Genomic DNA, 20,129 nt, shown 5'->3' with positions numbered 1-20,129 from the left:
TCCAACTTGGAGCCTTTCAACAAATAATATTCAGACAAATGAAAGCTCAGTGTCTAATCACCATCTTGTAGGAACAGTTTCAGACCTCTGTAAGTGTGTGTGTTTGCGTATATATTATATATATATTGTGCTGTACAAAATGCAAAGATGTGAAAGGTGATCCAGATGAGCTATTACAAATTCCCTGTAAATTTTGAAGGTACCATCTTTTTTGTTGCTGCTTTAGTGCACAAGGATTCTGTCCTCTGTCAGCTGTAGATGAAAGTTTGTTCAGAGTCCTCCCACCCAAAAATCCAGGTGCCTTCACAACAGTTTAGATATCTGTTTTTAGTGCTGGGCTCCGCTGGTGCAGCATGATGCAAGCTATCAGGTGCTGAGACCTGCAGGGACACCCCATTCTCTCAGCAGCAATCTGCATAGAGGTTTGTCAGTTCAGGACCAATTGCAGGACTGGGGAATGGACACACAAACTACTACAGCAGCATCCTTCAGAGAAGACACTGGCAATAAGCAGGAGTGAGTGTGTGTGTGTGTGTGTGTGTGTGTATATATATATATGTGTGTGTGTGTGTATGATGGATCTCCCCCTACAGGGATGAGGAGTCAAGCAAGAAGAGATGTCTAAAGTGTACAGCTGTGTTGACAGGGCCATGCAAATACCAGGTGACCCAGTTATCTCTCACTTGTCCAATTCTTATCAGCAGGTCAGCTGAGAAAGCATTTTTTTCAATGCTTGTGTACAATATAGGTCCCATGGTGAGGAGGATGGAGCCAGGGCTAAGAATTTCTCCTTGTCAAGGCACTGCCTGGTCGCATGGAGGAACCTTTTGCATGACCCTTTAAATGGAGTTTGGCCTCAATAGAAGATAAGCATTATATCTTAGCAGAAGTGCTTTGGAAGAATACATTAAAAGTAGTAGCTCTGTCACTTTGAGGGATAAGGACTTTTTTATGGTAATACAGCTCTTTCGATGTGTAGCTATCATTTCTGCTGTATTTAGTACAGATGCTTCCCATTTTTCTTGGTGCAAAGGTAGGAAATGCATTTGGAGTCAGCAGGCTGCCAGCCAGAACCCGGGTATGATGCCTGAAGAGCAGTCCCCCTCTTCATGGCTGTTTTGCCCCAAGGAGACCAGCAATCCAGCTGGCTTCTTTCCACATGGGGCTTTTCTTCACGGCCTGCTAACACAGGATCTTCTGTTTGCTGCGGAGAGGAAAACATACCCTGCGCCAATGAAATTGCTGTATGAATTAGTTTACAAATGTGGTTAGAGAGGTGCTGTTCACTTTGCTTGCTGGCTAGGATTTATGCCTTCCTGCTCAGCTACAGAGGCTTGTGCCATGCTGAGGACATGCCATCTAACAAGCCCCTGAGTTTCTAGAATGTAACATGATAAAACTTTAAAATTTAAAATTTCATCCCAGTTCTCCTTTTTGTACTGCTTACTATCAAAACACTTGAAAGTTTTTCACTCACTCAGTTCCATGTTTCTTTATTTCTTTAGGCTGTGATTCGCCACTGAACCTGACATCTCAGAAAGCCACAGATGCAGTGGACAGTATCTTTCGGTCCCTCAGGGACATTGCAAGAGCTCGAATGCACATGAAACAATTTAATTCCATACATAATCCAGGCAGCAACACCCACCAGGCAAGTGAATATTTCTTTCCCCTGTGTATGTTATTTCTCTACCATGCTGTCAAAGTTACAGCACTAATTTTGTGGTTGTGCTAATCCTGTATGTGTTCTGCCCATATTGGAAGATATTTTAAGTACAGATTTTATAATTGACCTAACCATCAAGAACTTCCTCAAGCCCTTCATCCAAAGTCAGGCATATCCATGTCCATGTCAACAAAGAATTGACTGAGGAATAAATTCGGGTTTTGCTCTGCAGCACTGTGATGTGACATAGATACCTGTGAAAGGCAGGGGTAGGTCGAGACAGTTCTGGACTACAACCTCTCATGGCATAGCAAAGCAGGATGCCTGCATCCATACAGCTGCTATATTCCTGTGTATTTTCTCACCCATCCCTACAAGTGGGAGAGGCAGTCCTGTTTGTAAATAGGTGAAAAATGCAGCTTTTGTTTCTAAAATATGAACACATGAACTATGATATAGACCATCAGGATATGATACAGATCTTCAGGACTAATATACAGTGTTTTTTTCTCTCTCTGTCTCCCCTGAAGTGTTTTAATTTTTTCAGTTAAAAATAGAGTTTTACAATGAAAAGCGCACACAGTGATTTAGAGAGAGACTGTAAAACTTGATTCTAGCCTTGACCCAGAAAAAAATCATTCTAAACTCATAAGTATGCTGTAGACCAGCAAAGGGATGTAGTTCAAATTAATCATTGCTTTGTAAGAACAGAAATTGGGAATGTTGCAAAATTGCACTGGAAAACTAAGGTGGAGAAAACCTGTTAATGGAATCTCCTAGCTATTAGGACCAGTCTGGTGTCTGAAATGAGGAAAATTGTTAAACATTTAGTGCAGTTCAGTGGGGGAGCAGTCAAATGATAAGAAAATACCCTCTGAAAGTTTCCTGGAAGTGTGATTAGCACCACTATGTTCTCTGTATGTAACCCAGGTTGTTTACTTAGGGCTAGGGGCTGGAACATGGCAAGGGATGTATGAACGCCTTGCAGCCCCCTGATCTGCCTATGTGATGGATTTAATTGCTTGAATAGGACCAACCTTCTGCTGAGGGCCGTTTAGGAGATTTAGAGTAGCAGAAATAAGCTGGCAGTACAGTTTTTTCTGTCATACATACACATCTCTGCAAATGGATCCCTCTTTTGACTGGCAGGTGTTAATGCATGGGTTGCGTGCGATCAGTTTAGTTCTTCCTCTGTCCATATATATTCCCAGCCCAGCTTAGTGCTATGGGAATGGGTTTAGCCTATAGCTGCTTTTCCACTTTATAGTCAGGAGCTGGGAAGCATCCGTTTCTTGTTAAGACTCAACAAAGTTTTCTATAGATAAGTAAGTGGGAATTGGATAGCCTTTTAGCAGGACATTTTATAGCACTGACATTTATATGTCTTACATACAACGATGAACATTTTTGTCAGGTTATCAAACCAGTTTGTGTAGCGACCATGCAAGAGGAGAGTATTTATTTTGCCTGATATTTTAACTAGTCTGAAGTATGTATCTCCCTCCCTCCTTTTCTTCCTCCATTCCTCCCTCCCTCCTTACATCCTTCTCTCTCCTTTTCTCATTCTCTTTCTTTCTCTTTTTCTCTCTCCTTTTCTCCCTATAATCTTGTCTGAGGTATGCCCCATAGCCATCAAGGTTTTTAACAACTGTTTTAAACACAATTCATGCCCCACCAAAATTTAAAGTTGATAAAGGTTTCATTATACGAGTTAAAAATCAATGCAGCTATTGGGGTTTGTGTAAAAAATAAATTAAAAACTCCCTAGAAATGTATTAGATTATTTTCAAGTCATAAAAGATTTTAAAAATATTTGAAACTATCATAGCTAAAAAAGATAAGTTGATCATAGTATCTGCCTTTTAGTGTCTGTGTAGCTGAACTGGATCATTTTGAAGAGCACTGAATTTTTGTGCTGAAGATTTAGACATGCAAAATCATTGCACATTTTTAACATCTTATGAGTATATAGTTTTGTCTGAAGTCAGATAATATTTTTCCTTTAATTTCATGCAGTAATCCTCTCTGTTTAACTGTGATTTAATCTATACTCCAAAAATATTACATTCCTAATGTCTTTCTGTTCCTCATCTATGAAGATATTAAACAGATTTTATACATAGGACTTAATGTCTGCATGTGTATTTTCAAACGCTTGTTTATAGCGTGACTAGATTTGACACAGATCTTGGCATGCTCTTCTAAAAGATCCTGCAGCTCATGTCTGTTGTAATTTGCTTTGTTGGCTCAATTAAAAATTGTGCACGTGTTATGAGAAGAACTAGATGAGTTGTATAAATCTTCATTGACGGGATTGTATTCAAAAACTGTAAGTTTTGTTTCTCACTGTATAGTGTTGGATGAAAAACATTTCTTTCATTACTCCAGAAAATTTTAGTTTTAAGTCAAGCAGCTTGCTTTTTTATTTTCCATCCATTTTTACATTTATCTTGCATGATGTCTCTTGCAGATATCATCTTTACAAAACAAATGATGTTATACCCAATTCTCTTAAGAAATCTAGGGGATGATGTATACCTGGGCTAGACCCAAGGGAAAACAAATGTACTCATTTGAAAGCTGCTAATTTTCTAAGACTGCTGCGCTTCCTGAAACAATTGTGGTTCCATTGCAGTTTGGACAAATCTGAAAGCAGCAAAAAACCCTCCATCTGTAAACCAAGTAAGGTCAAATTTTCATTAAAGAACATCTTTCCACAAGTCCCTAAAGTTTTTAATCTTAGAAACTTTTTCAGGATGGCAGAGTGGTTTAAACCTTGGTAAAGGAATATGGAAATTTCTAGACTACTAATTCATATTCAGCCCAGGTTTGTGGACCCTGAAGAGAACGAAGGGTGGATCCTGTGGAAGTCTATCTTCCAGGATACTGAGCGTTTGTACCTTTACATGTTCCACTTTTCCTGGTCCCTAAATTCTCCAAAGGTCTGACATGGGATTGTGGGGTTGTTTGGCCCATTTTTCTCAAGTTTTTTCACAGGTGGAAGTATTATGTAGAGTGTCTCCCTTTACTCATACAATACACATGGGGTGGAGTAAATGTGTGGCTGTGTTCCTGTCTTTTCAGTTTGATGCTGTGCTGGTGCACATTTGCAGTCAAGGTCACAAAGACCACGGACCCTTCAATAATTTTTTAACTCTTTGAATGGTTTCCTGTCTAGGATAATTATTTTTATTACCTTTAAATAAACCTGGAAATGAAACATTTAGAAAAGCACTTGCCCCAGGTCTAAACAGCTTTACTCACAGTGCGTTGTTCTTCTTGTGCAGGCCTCTTACAAACCGCTGCTGAAACAGGTAGTGGAAGAGATCTGTAATCCTGATCGACCTGATCCTGTTGATATTGAGCACATGTCATCGGGCCTCACCGATCTCCTTAAAACTGGATTCAGCATGTTCATGAAGGTAAACCAGGCTTCCTGAGCTCATCTGTAAGATTTTTCTGAGGACACAGCATCATATGGCAGTAGTTGATTTTATGTGTTTGGGTTGATCTTGTTCAGCACAACTTAAGGAGTGGTTAGGAGAGTTAAATCCTTGCAGAGGGGCTGGGTATAGCTTGAGGCACCACATTGCAGGTACAGTACAGATGGGTAGCGCCTGCTGAACAAAACAAGAGGAGACTGGACACCTAAATGAGGATGATATGTTTGGGAAGAGGTAATATGGCTTTGCTAAAGGGAATTCTTACCTCACATAGCTTTCAGAGCTCTTCAGAGACACATAACAAGCAAATTGATATGTGAGTGCCAATTCATATAACCTACCTGGATTTCTAAAAGGCATTCCACAAGGCACCTCATCAAAGGATTTTAAGGACACTGAGCAGCCTTGAGACAGGAGAGAAGTACATATGAACAGTCAGGTCTCACAGGGGAGGAAGGTTGGCAGAGGAGCTCCATATTCAGTGACTTTTCTATAATTTGATAAGGTTCAACTTGCAGTGGGGATGAAGGAAGTCTATTAGAAATTGCCTTGTGAATGCTCCTACAATGTTTTAAGACAGTCTTTCTACAAGAGCTTACTCTACAAATTCGCCTATGCTAAGCATTCATTAAATGGCTAAAGAGATGAAGTGTGGAGTAGCTAGCATGCTGTACATTTAGCTCTGTCTTACTGCATACCCTGAGTTCTCCATTGAAGAGTATTCTTTAAGAGTATGAAGTATATTATGGCAATATGTAGCTGTAAGCACCTGCATCTCTACTAGTAAGAAAAGATCTTACTCTAAGGAATATATAACAGATGAGCAAGTGAAACTTATGTAGGATGAATATTTCATAGGCATCATCATATACCTCACAAATGTGTCCGTGCTTGCTCATTTAGTTTGTCGCCTGGCTTGTTGGCAAGTGCTTGCTTACATGAATGAGCTTCTGACCAGCCTGTATTTCTCACACAAGAGGATCTTCTCCACTTACTGCACTGTTAGCACTGTAATTATTTCATGAACTTCCTTATATTTTTATTTCTTCCTCAATGCCTGAATATAAATGCCAACTCACATAAACATGCTTTGGTAAGTGATGGACTCAGACATGTTCATACAGGACAGACTTTTAAAGATATCTGTCATCCAGAAGTTGTTTCTCTAGTGGATGTGTTTGTTTTGAAGCTTAGGGAAGTGAAAAGAAAAGGCCTCCCTGCCACAAGGATTCCTCTGTTGACAGCTGCTCTAGAACACTCATGGTTTACGATGATCTAAGCTTGATATCACTGATACCAAGTGCCTTGCATGGCAATCTAGTTTCTGGTGATCAATGTGTTTTCCTTTTTCCAGGTATAAAGCTAAATTCATTGGTTTATGGTTGGTCACAAATACCAGATTCATTGGTGCTGGTGTCCTGGTTGGCAGAGATAGCTTTCACGGAGCAGTAGAAGTTGTTTCTCTAACTTCCTCAGAGGAAAAGGCTGTGTTTTGTAATCTGCCATGAGAAAAAACCTGTCCTCTGACCCCTTTCTGCTTCAATTTTAGAGTTTTATTCATTGCTGTCAACCCACTTTCCCATGTCCTCCTCTTCCTCTCCTTCACACAGACATATGCACCAGCAAAGAGCCCTTAGTGGTGGGCTCGGAGCTGGAGAGAAGGCTGATGTCCATCTGGGATGCTCTGCTAGCTCAGGGAACCTTTCCTCCTTCTTCCTTCAGGCTCCTTCACTTGATGTAATGGGTTTTCTTTTTTCTTGGTTAGTCTTCCTAATTGTCTGAGATAACTGACCCAATTTCTTTAATGCACGGCATTTTGAACTGAATTTCACTTGAGGATTTTTGCAAAATTCAGATTTCACAGTAAATGCAATTCAAAGGCCTCAGAACAGAGGTCCCAAAACAACCAAACTTTAGAAGGATCCCAGAAGATAAGTTGCTTTTGTTGCAGTCCATTTCAGTTCTTCTTCTGTATCACAGAAATGAGCTGTGTTTAGCTACACACAGCCAGTTCTTTCAAAAGAGAGAGCCTTGGGTGATTGTATTATCAAACAAAAAAATCTTGGCAGAAACTTGCATTCTTAACACAGCCAAATATTTCGTACCCAAAGTATTGTCCTCCTTCAAAACACTTGTGCATAGCATAACAAAATTACAGTTCCAAGACCCTTTTCATTGCAATTTTAATTTAATTTAGAGTTTGCATGCCTAATAGTATTTTTAATATGCATTTCTGGAATTTGTGGTTTGAACTTTAGTCTTCTGAAAAATAATAAGTTTTATATAGGCACCATGTGTTTGGATCCAGGTTTATTTTGACTGAAGGAAATGATGTGTCAAGACATTTTCACTTTAGCATTGCCATAAAAGCTTGTGTTTTCTGATTAATGCTTTTATATTGGGTGTCCTTTCAGTGTGTCCAATGTTATGCATGCATGTTTATGATGAGTTTGTTGTCACTAGGAAAAGTATTAGGAAAGGGGGGCTTTATTCAATAGCAAGCTTCTGAATCCGAGCTCTTTCCATTTTTCTTGGGTCATTCAGAAACTTCATGAGATGGAATGGAGCTGTGTTCTTTGGCAACAAGGTGAAGAAAAGCAAAAATCCATGAAAAGTAATAAAACAGTAATTCCTGTATTACCTTAAAGTGCCATAGCTGTTTTATCAACTTTTAGCTTCATCTTTGTGAGCAGTTACTTCTTTAACCTTGTGTCACTGCTTGCAGCAATTATGGCATGAAATCCTCTAATACTTTAGCAAGTAATGGCTCTATCTGACCTGCTTTTTAAGTAAATATTTAGGTCTTACTTAAACTTCTCATGGTTTTGTAATAGCAATGAACTTATTTTCATTTGAGGTTGATACTATGTTTTATGCAGATAGTAAGAAGTGAGTAGCCTGATGTAGGAAAGTGCATAAAGAAAGTCTTTGTAAGCTCTGGTGTATCCGTTTAGTTGGTCTATTGGTGCAAATGGAAAATTTCTCAGTATCACCCCAGAATTACAGGACACCCTGCCGAATTGCAGTATATATGCTATATATGCCATCAGCTCAGTGAAGCTGGCTGGCAAAGTGGAGGTGATTCAGAGAATAAACACCCAGTACCCAGATATTCAGCTCACTAATACATTTATCTAAGGCTTTTTGTACTGACTTCAAAAACTGAAGAGCTCCCTGCCTGGGGAGCAGCATTGAACGGGGATCCCTGTGTAATCAAACTCCAGCTAGCCCGGAGAAAGAGCATACCATCCCCCCGTGCTTGCCTCAGAGGGAAGAGTCTCCTCTGAAGGTTGCCAGTCAGAAAGCCTGTCAGAGCCGCAGGATGAAAAACTGCCCAAAGACTAAATATAGGGCAGCCACAACAATGAAGAGAAGAGCTGTAGCCTCAGGAGCTGGAGCCACAGGGATCAAAGATAGCTGCTGTGGTGGCAAAAGCAAAGGAACTGCACTCCACCCAAACACAGGTTGATGACCACTTTCATTCTGTCAGGTGAATGCTGTCAAAAACCTATGCTTGTGGAAGGAGAGGGGGCAGAGAGTCTAAAAAGGAGCAAATTAAACTGTTCTCACTGTCACTTTTCAGAACCAAACATTTGGAGTGTTTCATACTCAAAGGTGGTGTGACAAAAGCAATTACACAGGCTCCACTGACATCACTCCCAAAGACTGGAGCAAGGCGTTGTCAGGGGAGTGTGTTATATCAAGAAAGAAACAGCTTGCTAGGAAACAGCAAAGTAATCAGACTTCTAGAAGTGGTTAAGAGGAAACATGTAAAGCATCACCTTCAAGTTTAAAATTAAAATGCAGTTTTATAAAGTCTTAACTGAAGTGGAATATTTGTACCCTTTTAATTATAATTGGGGAAAAATGAAACAAGTATTTTGTTTGAGCTAAAGTTTCTCTATATTGGTTACAACCCAGTCGTAGAGGTATTAAAAACTCTGAAGTGAAACAAGCTAGAAACTATATGAACCTAATTTATTTTCGTTGGATGAATTGTAAAGGATTATTCATTGGACTGGTGAGAACACATTACTTACAATTCTTTCCATTGCTGACTTCAGGCAGGGATTCTAGCATGTTTAGGCTGGACTCCTTGCTTCTACTGGGTAGTAATTTACCCCTCATTCCTTAAAGCCTCATGTGTACGTGTATCCAGACTGTGCATCCACCCAAGTACTCTCTTCCCACTCTGAGAAAGGGAGGAAAGAAATGAAGAAGGAATACAGAGAGATGCCCTCAGACCTCAAGAGAAACTCCTCCAGGTTTCAGTGGAAGCCATGAAGACTCAATTTCCCAGGAAACAGTTCATTAGTTTTAAGTGGGCATTATCCCCAGTGATTTCCCTCTCAGCTGCTACAGAAACCATGGCAAGAATATTTCTTTCTGAGCTTCCTCATTAGTCTTCCTTCAGAATTTCAGGGAGCTGATCACTGCTAGTCCATAGGTTTGGAGTTAGAGTTGGCAACTACAAATGATGCTTTCCTTAATTTTACAGGTGAATCGCCCTCACCCTGGTGATCATCCTCTTCTGATCATCTTTATGGTTGGTGGAGTGACAATCTCTGAGGTCAAAATGGTGAAGGATCTGGTAGCAACACGCAAACCTGGTACCCAGGTAAATGTCAGATAATATTCCCTATAGAACTCTTACCAAATCTAATGAAGCCAGAGCCACATGTACAGGAAAGGTCTTAGGATTTTGCTGTGAGACATCTGTACGCAACAAGTGTTTGGGCACCAAGGGTTTGTTTATTACATGTTAGTCAGTAATAAATTTCAAACTCAAGTTGGAGAGTTCAGAACAGACGGACATTATTCTGAAGGAGCTTTCATCATATCTCAAAAGATTAATTTCTTGGTATTCTTTATAAATAGAAACATGTGCTGTCTAAGAGGCTACAGGCTCCCTGCTGCAGGGATGCTTAGAAGGAGCCTGACAAGGGTCTGGGTACCATCTAGTGACATATCAGTGGTGATCCTAGAGACAGGTCAATTGGCATTGCTGAGGAGCAAGATAAATTAGCCTGGATACAGCTGTACTTGTTTCTGGTCCAGGCCAGCTATCTCTGATAGATACCTGACCACTAGATACCTTAAGTAGCCTGAAGCAGGTGATGTAGAGAAAGCCCCAAGTCTCTGCAGCCCTTGGATGTGCTGTTAGACTCCTGGAAGGAGGATGGCTCCCACAGTGAAGCTTCAGTAGCATCCATGCAGGTGGTCTTTGCCTTTGGCAGCAGAACTACACTACAGCAGCTGTCATCTGAATGGAGTGGGGTGAGAGGAGGAGGACGGATGGGCTGTGGTGGCGTATGAGATGTTAAAAATTATTGTTAACTGTGGAGGAGCATGCACAAAAGCAATCAGGTATCTGCTGAGTAGTGCAGATATTCAGGGTAATCTGAAAACTGCAGAGAAGTACCGTGTAACCAGCTGCATCATAAACTTAAGTCTAGTTTCCAGGGTGGCTTGTAAACATCTTGTTTTCAATTCCTATGGAATGCAGTTTTGATTAGTGAGAAATTGTTAGCAAAATGGAGCCAACCAAAGGCTGAGCAGCCTCTGGGTTTGACATGTGTTTTCCACGTTTTAGTTGTCTTTGCAAGACAGTCTCAAGCAGTATTTTGTAAGATGGAGTGCCACTCTTAGCAATGTTTTTTTGACCTGATAACACGTTTCTCCCCAATTAGCCTAGTGCTAATCTCCTCAAGACAGCAAATAAAATTCTTTCCCATCTTGAAGGGGGCTTGAGTTGTGACACATTGATGGACTTGTTAATCCACACCTGTAATGTATTAGTACACCCTGAAAGACAAGCAGGGTTAACACGTGAGTTGGCTGAGAACTATGCAAGGAGAATTTTGACTGGCTTTCTAGAAGGACTTGAGGTTTGACAATGGTGACATGGGATCTGGTGTTGCTTTGCTTTGGCTTAACCCTGGCAGCAGGTCACCCTCTGAGGCAGATTCCTAAAGAATTTTAAGCTTTTACTGTGTCTTGCCCTTTGTCCAAATGTGCTGTGTTAGAGGTGAAAGGACTTGGGGGGAAAAGGCAGGAGGAGGAAGAGAAAGAAGAAAAGAAGCAGTTGTGCAAGTCTCTCATATAAAAAAAGTTTATGAGTTTGTTGGATTTACCTGGATTTCTGCACTATAGCTGTGAATATGTGCCACCTGTTTGGGATTATTCTCTTTTCAAAAAGCCAGGCATTTGTCTAACTCGAGCCAGCATTTAACAGAGCTTTTTTGTGGTGTTCAGGCAATCAGGTTCAGGCATCAGGGGAACGCTGGCCTCCCAAGTCCCTTCCACTCAAACAAAGCATTTATACTTACTGTTTCTTGGAGAAATGGAGAGATGTGTGGGTGCAAAAAAAAAAAAGAATTGAGGAAAGTTACACAAAAACTGACAGGACCCACTGATTACTTCAGCAGTTGTTTGGAGTTGAGGTAAATGACATTTAAATATGGAGTAGGAGACACAAGTTTCCATCCACAGAACTGCTCCGCATCTGAATATGATTGACAATTTTATTTCTCATGGAGGAACATAAAGGAATACAGGGTTTCCTATGCAGGGTTTGGATGGTGGTGAATAGCTCCCCAACCTAGTGGGAAGTATCCTATTTCCAAAGGAAGAAATTACCTTTTTTTTTTCCACTTTAATCAGAAGAGTTAAAAAAAGGGGAAAGAGCATGAGTGGATGTTTCACCCTCCCAACATGCACAGCCATCTGTGTGGTTGTGGCTGAGGCGTGCAGATAGACAAAACCCTCCAGATGCACCATCAAATGTTAGCTGCATCCTTCCCTGCCCTCTGCTGAGGGGGAACTGCCCGTCACAGTTCAGTGGGTTGGGATGGGAGCCCCTGGATCCTCCACCTCGGCTGCCACCAGGAAGGGTAGCTCTTCAGGTGAAGCATCAAAGACAGGCGCCTTGTACTGAACAAGAAGAAGGTCTGCAAAGGAGATACACTGTCCTGAAGAGATCTGTCTGAGATGGACATTACTTTTCTGGGCAATTTTCCCCCTTCTCTGTAAAAATGCTGGAAAAAACAGACGTTTATTCCCCTCAATGAGCCCTCAGAGATACTGGGGGGAAAGGAGGGAAGTCCCACCATATTTCACTACATCCTTTCTCCGATGTTAAAAGTTGCAGCTCTCATTTTTCTCTCTGGGCTTGCTATTAGTTGCCCAAATCCCCTCAGGGTTCAGTAGTAGGACTCCAAGAAGAAATTGCTTTCATCTGGCAGTGGTTATTGTTGATGTTTGGCTTGTATGTCCAAAAAACTTCAGTCATGTGTCCCCTCGTGTTTTTCAGAATTAAACTGCGTGATAACAAGATGAGCACATACTGTGCTATAGTCTGATTCTCAACATAAGTAAGACAGTGTCAGCCTTTGGCATCTGCAAATTACAGTTTTTTATCCATAGGAAGGAGAAGAGATAATCAGTGTCAGTTTGCCACAAATTGTGTGGGAGGACAATGGAAGGGGAGAAGTGACAGAGAGACTATCATCAGTACAGAAGGGATCTGTAGTAACTTAACTCCAGATTCCTTTCATTATTTGAAGTGAAAAGATGAAAGAAAGAACAACAAAAAAAGTTGAAATGCAGCAGTATCATGCATTTAGGCCGTGCGATGAAGAGCACAAGTAGTAGCTGCTGCAGGAAATGAACACACAGACATACTCCGTTGTTGATGCTTGTGCTTCCTCTCATTGGATTTGCACTGGGGAAGAAAATTCATGTTCAAGTGGGTTAGTAAGATAAATCTGCCCCTATGTCCCTGCCTGCAGTGCTGACCCTACAAACACTACTGGAGGGCTTTGTAAGAGCAGTGTACTACAACTTTGACCCTGAGTTAGCTCCACTCAGCAAGAGCATATGCCCTTGCTCCTTGCTGACAGCTTTACCCTGCAGAAGAGCCTTCACTGTAGACAGCTGCGTACTAATTTTCACTTAAGAAAAACAGATACATGCATCTAGCAGCATGTGTATCATGGCTGCAGTAGCGATTTCAGTGATCAGACCTGTCTTGGATTAAAAATTTGACCAAACAAAAGCAATAGCACCCAGCAGTGCTCGAGGTTGAGCTTTGGTCCTGACATGCAGAATGGCCTGTGCCTGGTCTGAAAAGACATTTCTGAACAGGGACTGTGGCTCCCTGCTGCAGGCCCGCGGCACTTCTGTGGTGCTCACCCTACCTTCAACTTGCTCAAATCTGTGCTGTACCTGCTTCATCAGCCTCGCAGTAAACACAGTGGCAGTCACAACAAATCACCGGGTAAGATGTGGGTAGAAATGAGTCAAAGCACACATTCATTAAGAGTACAATGCTACCAGTCATTATGCCCCTTAAAGTGATTTAACTACAGTTATTAGCAAGCAGACAGTTTCACTGGGCAAGTTGTATTGCCCTGTCAGTAAACACCAGAAATACACAGCCCATCTAGTGCTGGGTGAAGCTAACAGTTCATATCCACAGCTCATTAGTACTGTGATCAGTGTCTCTGTCCCCTTCATTCTGACTTGCTGTATCTTGTCCTCCTTCTCTCAGGTAATTGTGCTCTCCTCCACCCTCCTGACACCACATAGTGCTATTGAGTTGTTGTTCGCCACAGACCGTCTCCAGCCTGACACTGATATCTAACGGGGGAGGATCTGTGGAGAAGATGAGTGAGTGCTTCAGTTGGAAACATCAAATCCCTGGTCTGTCGCTCTTCCCAATAGCCTTTCAAAAAAACGACATATCTCCTGCTGCAGTTACGGCTCCAGCTGAAACGGGGAAGCAGCTGGGTATCTGGCTTCAAGAACATGTGCAGCTCACAAGCAACTCTTCAAAATGGTCCAGTTGTCCAGCAGCAACCCCACACATTCCTTAACAGTAACACCATATGGTGCTGAATCACCTCAGCCCTGCTCTGTGCAGCAAGGATGATGGCATGTAATAATACCCTAGAAAAGGAGCAGCTGAGGGACCAGATGATGCTGAATTTGCACTCCCCAAGCAGTACTTTTTTCTTTTGAGTTTTTCTGATGGTTCTTTGGGGTTGCTTCTGGTGGGAAATGCTACTGAGGGAGTGCAAGACTAGCAAAATCCACCCTCTCTGTCGTTACCTTGCAAAACATGTGTGCCTTATACACCATTAACCACATTTGTGCTTACTTTGTCCCTCACCCCAGAAAGGCAACAGAGCACAGCCCTGATTTAGCCAGCAGAGCAGGTCCCAGTCCAGTGATGCTCACCCAGCAGGACTGATAGAGGCAGAGAAGCAGAGAGCCAGACTCAGGGGCTGGGTTACATGGCTGTTTCTCTCTCAGCTTCCCATTCTTGCTCTAGTTTCTCCACCCACAGTCCCAGGATAAAAGACTCTTTCTGATGGCACACTTCTCTGTAGGTTTACACAGAGGACATATGGGCTGTGATGGTTTGATGATAACCCTGGAATCCTCCCCTCACATGCATTTAAAAAATAAAGAGGAAAAAAAAAAAAGGCACGATCCCATTTTCAAGGGGCCACAGCGACAGATTCTTTCTTGAGGTAGATTTCTGAGCAGCTTGACTAGAGAACAGCTTTTAATTTTAATTTATGATCATAAAAGAGCTGCTATTAAATTCAGTTATTTAATTTTTTCCTTATAAAACTTTGATACAATCTGTGATAACAAAGCAGCAGCCAATAGAGATTGTGATTGTGTGGATCACTATATCAGCGAGACTTCCAAATTGCAGCATAAAATGGTGGAGCTCTAAAGCTGCATCCTCTTGCTTCATCCAAGGGATGCTAAACCTACAGTTTACACTGAGATGAGAATGTGAAATTATGACATTCACTCTATCACAGCATTCTTTGATTATGCCAAGGGAACAGATTAAATGGGAAGTAGCTCTTTAACCTTTGTTCACTAGCTAGCGTAAGTTCTCTTAAATGTTTATAATGGTCTTCAGAAAAGGGTGCATTTTGATTTCAATGCACTTTTGAGTGTCTAGAAGGAAACAATGGACCCATTATAAAGCATGGACAATGTTGCCTCTATGGAAGAGAGGTTTATAAGAATGACTATAGAATGGAACTTTGTGCTATCAAAAATGAGAAATATTATGAGACTGCAATGTTAAAAGCTCAAGAAACAGTTTGAACAGAGCAACTGGAAACCAAATAGCCAGTCTCTTGGTTTCTTTCCTGTCCTTCTGTACTGTTTAATCTTAGAATATGGATGTTTTGTAAATTCTGTAATCAATAAAGCAATGCTCTTACAGTGCCAAACCTCATCTGTCTTCTCTCTTAGTAATAGGGCTACACATACCAGGATTGTCTATTTCTGTGGCCCATTTTTCTTTTACATTATTTGATTACCCCTAAGAAGCTACACCTTCTGACTTGGGAGGTGTCCTAGAGGGGTTTCCACACCCTGCTGGTAGCAGAAGGGCTCTCCTATGTCCAGTGGCCATTGGCTGGGCAGTGAGTTCAGGTACTTAGACCTCTTAAGATGCTGCTGCTTTCCTGACATGATGAAGGCTGGCAGTTGTGGTCTTCTCTCCCTCACCCATCTTTCATCAGGTGCTCTCAGATCTCTGACTTGGCCATCTAAAGACATACTGTATAGGATCTTGAGAAGGTAGGTGTGAGTTTAAACAGACATTGGTGCTCTTGCACTTCCTGTGAGCCAAGTAGCAAATCTGACTGAGGCAGAGACTAATTTTCCAAGCACACACTTTGGAGGAATCTTTTCAGCCGGGGGGGGACACAGCTGTGGCAATGGATGCTGGGCCTCAGCCACCATCTCATACTCAGTAGCCGAAGAGCTGAAAGAAAATGGTCACAAAACCCTGCTATTCTTCTAGAACAAGACTGGAACAGAATACTTCCAGTGGCCCTAGTGTAATAGGTATCTCCTTACTTGTAGCTCCTTAGGTGTAGCTGTAGTAGCTACACACAGCCTGTGTTCAGGGTGAAGGCCAAGGGATGAGAGGTCTCCTGCTAATTGCATGTAAGCAGGAACAGCACAAGAGACTTTGCTTGGGCAGGTGCAGGACCACAGCAAGGAGTGTGTATGCAAGCCCTCTGCATGCAACACTAAATGGTACCTGAAGGTAGTAGTAGGAGAAAACACAAAGACACTCTTGGCAAATGGGTTTACTACTACATTAAAAAGCTAACCAGTATTTATTAATAAGCTCAGACTGGAAGGGAAGCTCAGTTTTGTTTGCAAGTCTGGTTCTAAGTCACTTGGCTAGTAGCTCATGGTCAAAAAAGCTTATAAGCAGCAGGACGTTGTCAGGGTTTCCCTGCTGTGTGTTAACCAGGTGAGCCTGTGCAGCAGTCACCCTAGTCCCAGCACGAACGTCCTCCTCAGGATGTCCTCCCCCAGTAAAGCTACTTTAAACATGAAGATTAAGTTCTTCATTGTGATATAACTCAATACATTAAAAAAAAAAAATAAAAATTAAGAGGCAGTCAAAAGAATTAATGTTCTTCCAGAGTTTGACCAACACCATTCCCATCTCACTGGGTTTTTTTGACAAGGAGAAATGAAGAACCCCATTTTAATTTAAAAGATCTCTGCCTTATTCAGTTCCTCTCCTAAAAGAATTTCTTTAAAGGAAGTTGTAAAGCAGTTGTGAAAGCTCCCCCCCTGTGGTTTATGCTAATAAAGCAACAGTATAGGCAGGAAAGGCCTTCTGACTGTTTCTGCCATGTATGTTAAGTACCTTGAGAAAACTATTGCTTTGTCTCAACATTTCACTGGTTGATTATTGCCCGTTGTTTCTGACCCATGAAGAACACACACAAAAACATGCAAGTCAAAAATTTAATATTGAACCAGGCAGTAAGAATGAAAAGTCTACTCCCTAGGAGGAGTAACTGTACACAAAATAAATAAGTTACAGTTTAAACAAAAGCACACTGGCTTTTTAAAGTGCATGTGTATAAGGCCTTAAGCCTGTGAACTTCATTGGCTCAAAGTAAAAAAAAAATATATACATAGAAGTCTGCCACATGTGTTTAAGGATGAAGAGGGACTGGCACAGCTCAGAACAAACCACCCACTTCATTGCCTGGAGCCAGCCCTGCTTCACACCCTGCTGAATCACAGCCACACCATGTTCCTTCTGTGCCTGTTGCACAGAGAGATGTGCCTTATGCTGGCAGATGTAATGGACTATCACTCCAACTCCACACTCATTCCTCAAAAGCTTCATGTTGGATCATTTAGTCTGGACACTATTTTTTTTCAGACAGCAAAAAACCCACAAGTTATGTGTAATTAGATATGTTTACACCCTGCAGACAATGGTTTTGCATACAGAGAGTCTGGTCAAGTTGTCAACAACAATGTAGCCAGTAAAAAAAAAAAAAAAGGACCATTGTTTATAGTCTTGATACCCAGTCATGTCCACTTATTTTACACTTGTTTTTACAGAACGATTTCATGTTTGCTTATTTGTTTAAATACATGGGAAATAAACGGTTCTACTGTGCAATAAAATTAAACAGATACATCATGCTGTCCTGCATCCATATGAAAACAAGTCTCAAGTGGTTACTTCTGAACAGTGAACTGCAGTTCAGGGTGTTTCCCTGCTCAAATACAAGTTGAGTTACAGTTAAGAAGTTGTTCTGCATAAATGAAAGCCAAATCTGACTGGAGAAAAAACAAACTAAAAGCTTGTTTCATTATCTGAAAAGTTTCTTTTCCAAATGAAAATACTTGTTCTGCAGGTCATATCCTAGAACTATTTCAAGAGTTTTTTGTCTTTTTCCTTTTCCAATCTGCCACTGTTCCTTTTTTCAGCAACTGCTTAAACACTTCTACAGCCATGCAAATGGCTATGTGAACCATGCTTCTTTCACAATGCCTTGGACTATAGATGTGCCAGTGTTAAACACCCCAGGTTTCAATCTTAGGCTAAATGTTGGGAAGACCAACGGCTCTGCTGTCAAACAGAAGTGACAGTCCTCACTTTGGCAGACAAAGCTTGCTTAAACCTTCTCTTCAGATCCTGCATGTTGGGTGATTTTGGCCGAGGAATAAGAGAGGTTCTCCTTCTCTCAGGGGTGCTGGTTGTTTGCTGTTTGCTGACTTCTTTACAGAGGAGATGGAAGGCATTGAAAACATCATTATAGTTTTCACTGACAGATACTTCGTAGAAAGTACAGCCCAGCATGTTGGCCAGCTGAAGTCCATGCTGGGGCTCCACCTCTTTGATATGCAAGAGATCGGCTTTGTTTGCCACGATGACAACAGGGACTGCGTTTCCTGGATGCAGCTGTCGAACATGATGGTAAAGGTGACTGAGTAGTTCATAGCTCTTATAGTCTGTGATGGAGAAGACAATCACCAGGGCATCTGCCCAGCGAATACATCTGTTCAACTGCTCATTACAATGCAGACTGTGTTCATGGATCTGAAAAATGAATAGTCTCAAATTAGATAGCTGAAGTCATGAAAGATTAAAGGAACCTGTCTTTAAGAGGCTGTAAAGCCAAATAGCATTTTACAGCTTCAGACATATATATTTGCATTTTACATTGTAAGTACAAATTTAATCTGAGTGTGGTGAATAAATGCATATGTTGATTCAGCTGCAAAAAGCTGGAACTTAACACTGGAGTTTGCTATACTCAAATGGAAAATTGACCTGAGTAGTTCTGCATGCAGAGAAAGACTTTGTAGTTCCACAGAATGGGAAATTAACTGGCTAGACAGTAAGTCTGGGGAAGCAAAGATATGAGCTGGAAGCATTTAGACCTGGAGTGTTGCCCAGTTCAAAAAGGCAACAATCCAACATTACTCAGGTCTATACATTCAAAACTTTAACTTCTGACATACTAATGAACACAGTCACAATACAGAAGTCCGCTTTCTATCATCCACACACGTTTATGAAACTTGTTTGGGTAGTGATCATGACATTTTTGTCTACATGTATCTTATTTGCACAGAATTGTTCCTGGTTTTGTATAATATACAGGAACAAGACCCTTAAGTAAATCAGCCACTCAAAAGTAGTGGGCCTCCAGCATACAAATGATTCACCAAAACGGTAAATTATTTTCTTTTACTACCAGCATACTACAGACACACAACACATGTGGCTTCACTGGTTATAACACAAGTTACCATCTCTCACACACAGAACACAAAACTGTGAAATGAACCATAACAAGATGCTGCACAGAGGGGCACACACACACAGATTTAGAGCTGCTTTGTTGGACTGCATGGCTGCATCTAGCTCACCTGAACTCCTGGAGTATCTTGCACTTGAATAGCCAACATCTCTCCATCTATCTGGATGTGCCTGCTGTAGAGATTACCTGACAAGAACACCAACAGGTTCACAAGTACAGCCACCAACCTACACACAGACAAATGTTGCTTCTGCTGCCCATTACTTGGGCAAGAAAAGTCATACCACTCTTCATGAAGCGAGGGACTGGCATTAAGAAGTTTTATTTGTGTGCAACCCATATATTTATGACTTTACTAGAAGCCTGGAATTTGATTTTGCATTGACTCGTTTTGAAGCTTGGCATTTAATAATGTGCAACTCGAAACTTAATCACTTCTTGAAGGCTGTTTTAATTTAGATGATAAAGGTAAAGTGTGCAAAATAACCAGCTATTATAGAAAGGCAGTTTGCTTAACGTTCAGTATTTCTGCATTTTAGCAAATGCTTTTTCTAGTAAGCTCTCTGCTGGCTGTCCCATTTGTTGTTTTTTTCATTTGTTTGGCTTTTTCAAGTCATTTCCTCAACAGAACGCTGTATATTTTACATTCACATTAGTTTCGCCTTCCCAGCGTACCAGTCTCAAGCAAGTACTTTACATCACCTCTTCGCTTTCTCCACGGCGCCGGCACCGTCCCGGTCATTTAACGGTTGGCGTTCCGTTTACAAAGGATAACATACTAGATTTACAGAATGTTTTCTTGCTTTAGCTAGGAGACTTCTTCAACGAGGGACACTTCCATCATACAGAGTGCTGTCGGGGAGCAGAGGGGGCGGCGGCCGGGAAGCC

At 41.4% G+C, this 20,129-nt stretch overlaps 2 protein-coding genes across 2 annotated transcripts in view; one reads left to right on the top strand and one right to left on the bottom strand.

Annotated features, from left to right (window-relative positions):
• Positions 1-14,616, top strand: part of SCFD2 (sec1 family domain containing 2) — a gene marked incomplete at its 5' end in the record, with an annotated part of 197,228 nt that extends 182,612 nt beyond the window's left edge. Inside the window, 4 exons of the mRNA XM_026846978.1 lie at positions 1,506-1,651; positions 4,954-5,088; positions 9,608-9,727; positions 13,661-14,616. Coding sequence (XP_026702779.1) covers positions 1,506-1,651; positions 4,954-5,088; positions 9,608-9,727; positions 13,661-13,753 — 494 coding nt within the window. The remainder of the gene's footprint in view (positions 1-1,505; positions 1,652-4,953; positions 5,089-9,607; positions 9,728-13,660) is intronic.
• A 2,283-nt stretch (positions 14,617-16,899) lies between these two features.
• RASL11B (RAS like family 11 member B) lies at positions 16,900-20,112 on the bottom strand. Its single transcript, XM_026847299.1, has 2 exons — positions 19,351-20,112; positions 16,900-18,514 (listed from the first exon to the last, which is right to left on the bottom strand). Exons 1-2 carry the CDS (start codon positions 19,579-19,581, stop codon positions 18,047-18,049), a joined length of 699 nt encoding a protein of 232 aa, XP_026703100.1. The 5' UTR covers positions 19,582-20,112; the 3' UTR covers positions 16,900-18,046.
• Between the last annotated feature and the right edge of the window lie 17 nt (positions 20,113-20,129).

This window comes from Athene cunicularia, assembly GCF_003259725.1.
Source record: "Athene cunicularia isolate RWA chromosome 4 unlocalized genomic scaffold, athCun1 chr4_part1, whole genome shotgun sequence".
In the NCBI taxonomy this organism is placed as follows: Eukaryota; Metazoa; Chordata; class Aves; order Strigiformes; family Strigidae; genus Athene; species Athene cunicularia.
This window is presented reverse-complemented; position numbering and strand designations above follow the sequence as displayed.